The sequence below is a fragment of the Peromyscus leucopus genome, chromosome 8b, assembly GCF_004664715.2.
Source record: "Peromyscus leucopus breed LL Stock chromosome 8b, UCI_PerLeu_2.1, whole genome shotgun sequence".
NCBI classification, from domain to species: Eukaryota; Metazoa; Chordata; class Mammalia; order Rodentia; family Cricetidae; genus Peromyscus; species Peromyscus leucopus.
This window is the reverse complement of record NC_051086.1, coordinates 72,842,758-72,847,569: the sequence shown is the minus strand read 5'-3', so window position 1 is coordinate 72,847,569 and position 4,812 is coordinate 72,842,758. Positions and strand designations below refer to the sequence as shown.

General features: G+C 59.5%; 1 protein-coding gene across 1 annotated transcript; it reads left to right on the top strand.

Annotated features, from left to right (window-relative positions):
* The first annotated feature begins 1,255 nt into the window (after positions 1–1,255).
* On the top strand, positions 1,256–3,165 carry Nog (noggin). Its single transcript, XM_028878202.2, has one exon. It carries the CDS (start codon positions 1,792–1,794, stop codon positions 2,488–2,490), a length of 699 nt encoding a protein of 232 aa, XP_028734035.1. The 5' UTR covers positions 1,256–1,791; the 3' UTR covers positions 2,491–3,165.
* The last annotated feature ends 1,647 nt before the right edge of the window (positions 3,166–4,812 follow it).

Sequence of the window (4,812 nt, the reverse complement as noted above, 5' to 3'; positions counted from 1 at the left end):
TGGAGAAAAATCTCAGGACGTTTGTTCACACTAACGGCCTGGACATCTTAGAGAAAACATCCAGAATCATACAGTACCACTCAATACACACAAAAACGGCACAGACACAGAATTTGAAATTGAGGCAGGCAGAGTGGGCTGCCTACAAACCCACCCAGCCTACACACCACCCCCCAAGCCAGCACCAGGTGCAGGGATCACAAAGGACCAGCAGAGGGCGCGCCCCCCCCAGGGAGGCGAGAGCTAGTTGTACCGAGCTGTGAGGGTTAGGGGAGCAGCATGCTAGGAGGATGCACCCCTATCTCTCCGCCACTCATAGTGCGGGACCGGGCCAAGGAGGAGGATGAGAAGACCACCACCCCCTCTACGTGGGCCTGAGGAGCAGAGGAGCAGGAATGCTGCCTAGGAATTGCATCACGCTGTGCAATACTGCGGCTCTTGGACTCACTGTGTGTGTGTGTGTGTGTGTGTGTGTGTGTGTGTGTGTGTGTGTGTGTGTGTGTGTGTATTGGGGGGGAGGGGATTTAAACCAAGCCCCAGCCGAGAGAGAGGGGAAAAAAGAGACGCACTAGGGAAAACGTTCCATGCACATGGAGAAATGTCTTGCTGAGAACTGCATTGAGAAAGGAACCCAGGCATCTCCCCGCTACCTCCCTCCCGGTGCAAAGCACTCAGCTAGTGAGAGTCCCCCAGCCTCACCTCGACAACCCCACACCCCTTAACTCCAGCCCTGCACCCTCCAGCCTGGCTCCAGCGCCGCCGAGAGCTTTCCCCGGGACTGGCCCTGGCGGGGCGCCTAGAGCCCCATTGCATTGCTCCAGGAGAAAGGAGGGGGGCGGTGCATTTTGCAGGAGGAGGAGAACCGGGGTGGGGGGGGGAGAAAATTGCGCGGAGACCTGCCAAGCGCCACCGCCGCCGCCGCCACCGCCGCTGCCGCGCCGCCGCCGCCGCCTGTGAGCTCCGGCGGGCAGCCCGACTGTCGGCTTCCCGGGGCATCTGGGTCCGGCGGGGCACAGCCCTGGGCGCTGCCGGAGCCGCCGCCGCCGCCGCCGCCTTCGCGGCCAGTGCAGTCGCTCCCCCCCCCCCCCACGAGCCCGTGCGGCTCCGGCTCCTCGCGGGTGGAGGAGTGGGGGGTGGGGTTGTTGTTTGGGGGGAAGAAGGGGGAGGGGGCAACGCGGAGAGAGTCAGTGGTTTCCATGGTGATGGAGCTGAAAGTGCAGGAAATTTAAAGGCTTGGACCCTGCGAGACAGACAAACCGGTGCCAACGTGCGCGGACGCCGCCGCCGCCGCCGCCGCCACCGCCGCTGGAGTCCGCCGGGCAGAGCCGGCTGCGCAGCCCGTAGCAGGCGGAGGGAAGTGGCCCAGGACCCGCTCGACCCGCGGCGCCGCACAGAGAGGCAGGACGCCGAGCGGCCGGAGGAGGAGGAGGAGGGAAGAGGCTCGTCCACGCGCCCTGCGCCGCCGGCCGCCCGGGAGAGCAGCGAGGAGCCGGCGCCCCCAGCGCCCCACGGTCGCGCTGGAGTAATCTCGGATGCCCGGCCGCGGTCGCCTTCCCAAGTAGAGCGGCGGGGGGGAGTTGCGACCAACTCGTGCGCGTCTTCTGCGCCGCGGCCGGAGCCGGCGCTGCGCGACCCGCTCTCCTCGCGGCTCATGCTGCCCGCCTTGCGCCTGCCCAGCCTCGGGTGAGCCGCCTCCGGAGGGACCGGGGAGCGCGGCAGCGCCGCGGGCTCGGCGTGCTCTCCTCCGGGGACGCGGGACGAAGAGGCAGCCCCGGGGCGCGCGCGGGAGGCATGGAGCGCTGCCCCAGCCTGGGGGTCACCCTCTACGCCCTGGTGGTGGTCCTGGGACTGAGGGCAGCACCGGCCGGCGGCCAGCACTATCTGCACATCCGCCCGGCGCCCAGCGACAACCTGCCCCTGGTGGACCTCATCGAACACCCAGACCCTATCTTTGACCCTAAGGAGAAGGATCTGAACGAGACGCTGCTGCGCTCGCTGCTCGGGGGCCACTACGACCCGGGTTTCATGGCCACTTCGCCCCCCGAGGATCGGCCTGGAGGGGGCGGGGGACCGGCTGGGGGTGCCGAGGACCTGGCGGAGCTGGACCAGCTGCTGCGGCAGAGGCCGTCGGGGGCCATGCCGAGCGAGATCAAAGGGCTGGAGTTCTCCGAGGGCTTGGCCCAAGGCAAGAAGCAGCGCCTGAGCAAGAAGCTGAGGAGGAAGTTACAGATGTGGCTATGGTCACAGACCTTCTGCCCGGTGCTGTACGCGTGGAACGACCTGGGCAGCCGCTTTTGGCCGCGCTACGTGAAGGTGGGCAGCTGCTTCAGCAAGCGCTCGTGCTCTGTGCCCGAGGGCATGGTGTGTAAGCCGTCCAAGTCTGTGCACCTCACGGTGCTGCGGTGGCGCTGTCAGCGGCGCGGGGGTCAGCGCTGTGGCTGGATTCCCATCCAGTACCCCATCATTTCCGAGTGTAAGTGTTCCTGCTAGAACTCGGGGGCCCCCTGCCCGCGCTCAGACACTTGATGGATCCCTACCAACGCCCCCACACTGTCTCCAACCAGTTTCACCACCCTCTAGCGAGGGTTTTCAATGAACTTTTTTTTTTTCTTCTTGGCTACAGAGACCCGGCTTTCTGGTTCATGTAATGCACTGTTTAACTGTGTAGGAATGTATATGTGTGTGTATATACGGTCCCAGTTTTAATTTACTTATTAAAAGGTCAGTATTATACGTCAAAAGTTACCGGCTTCTACTGTATTTTAAAAAAAGCAAGCAAAAGGAAAAAAAAGAGCAGAGAAAATAGAGACTTATTCTGGTTGTTGGTAATAATGTTAACCTGCTATTTATATCCCAGTGCCCTTCGCATGGCGAAGCAGGGGGGGAAAGTTATTTTTTCTTAAAAGTACAAAGAGAGGGGGAACTTTTGTAGAAGGACTTTTTAAAAAAGCTATTTTCCATTCTTCGGAAAGTGTTTTGATTTTCCTTAGACCTCGAAGAAGCTATAGAGTTCAATGTTATTTTACAGTTATTGTAAATATAGAGAACAAATGGAATGACTAATCATTGTAAATTAAGAGTATCTGCTATTTATTCTTTATAATATCCCGTGTAGTAAATAAGAAAGAAGTGCAGAACAGGATTAAAGAAAACCACTAAAACCGACTGGGCTCGACACTGTGATTCACTGTGTTGGTGATTGATGGGGGGGGGGGGTGCCGCCGTGCTTACTATTCCTATTGGGAGACAAGCTCATCGTTCAGGACTCCCCTCCTATGGGGTGATGAAGGTGACTGTAAAATTTTCAGTGGGGGTGGGTGTTATTCTCAAACCCTATCTTTTAAGTATCATGTGGCCTCCACCGAGTCTCCCTGGGTACCCTCCCCCGTGACACCAAAGCTCAGGCCTGTAGTGACCTCGACACCCAGCCGGCCCCCTGGAGCTGACCCCGGGCTGGGCCGATGAGGGAGGGAGGGAGGGGGGCGGCTGCTTTGTCCAGGCTGACAGGCCCTTCACAATGGGGACACGTGTCTTTCACACCTTCCCTGGGGGCGGAGTACCGCTGAAACTTGACCCCCGAGGAATGGGGGGGGGGGTTAGAGCAGGCCCACCCAGATCCCGCCACCCCTCCCTCCTTGCACCCCCACCACAATATCCAGCCCTTGTTAACCCTTTGCATGCCCGGAAACCACGGTGGTTGGTGCTCAAGCGACCCCTTGATTTCAACTACATAGAACCTCAGGGATCCTGCAGGTCTGGAGCCCCCACATCTCAGGCCCACAGCTGACGTGGGCGAGATAATTTGGATATTTGACACTCACCTGGGCCTTCTCCAGGACCTAAGGAAGACTGAGGTCCCGAATTTCAGAGGGGTGTGAATTTGGGTATGAGTCATTACCTCTGGGATCTGCAGTTGGGGGTGGGGGGGGGGACACACGACCCCTCCCTGGCACTTACTCCATTTGGGGGTTGAGAAGGGAAGAGAAATCAGAATGGGGATCTTTGCGCTTTAGGATTAGAGAGAGGCAAATTTACCCCTTAAAGATTCGGGCAAATATCACTGCACCCCACCCCTTATAAATCCAACTTCTCGGACCGACTCTAGACTCTTGCGTGCATCCCTCCGCCTCAGTCCCCAGTGGCGCCCATGCACACAGCTCCACGTGGGCCGGCTTCCTGACACCGCTCCCCGCTCCTTTTATTTATCTTGGACTCCACAGTCGCTCTCCTTTGCTCCCTTCCCCACCCCCTTGCCACCTCGTCGCGCCTCCCTCCGGGCCTCGGGTCCTCCGTCCCTCCTCCCCCCCCCCCCCCCCCCGCCCACGCCCCAGTCCAGAGTCGCAGCGAATCTATGCTAATTATTTCAAACCTGCGCCCGGGTCCCCAGCTCAGACTCAAAGCCCCGGGCCCCGCCCTCCCCGTCCCTCCAGCCCGGCGCTTTCTTCCCTCCCGACGCAGCCTCGGTGGCTCCTCATTTCAATAGCCTGGCCCGGGAGCCGGAGCCCCCTCCCCGGCGCTGCCTCCGTCAGTCGTGGGACAGACGTTAGGGTATTCATTAACTGGGAGCCGAGGAATAACGGCATTATTCCCCCCAGAGAGGGCACCCTGCCCCTGCGACTATCTGAGGCTTCATTGTAAAAGGATTAAAAGTTAAAGACCTCCATCTTATGATTCTTTCATTTAATCTTTCTGGCGCCTGGGAGACATGCTCGATGGATGATGGCTTTTAAAATATTCCTAATGTCGGCTACCTTAAGACTCCAAGCCGGGCAAACAAACGTAATTTATTTCCAGAAGAAAGAGGATATTGAG

Excerpts from the sequence above, each read along its gene's own strand:
- Nog (XM_028878202.2), top strand. The coding sequence starts at position 1,792 with ATGGAGCGCTGCCCCAGCCTGGGGGTCACCCTCTACGCCCTGGTGGTG.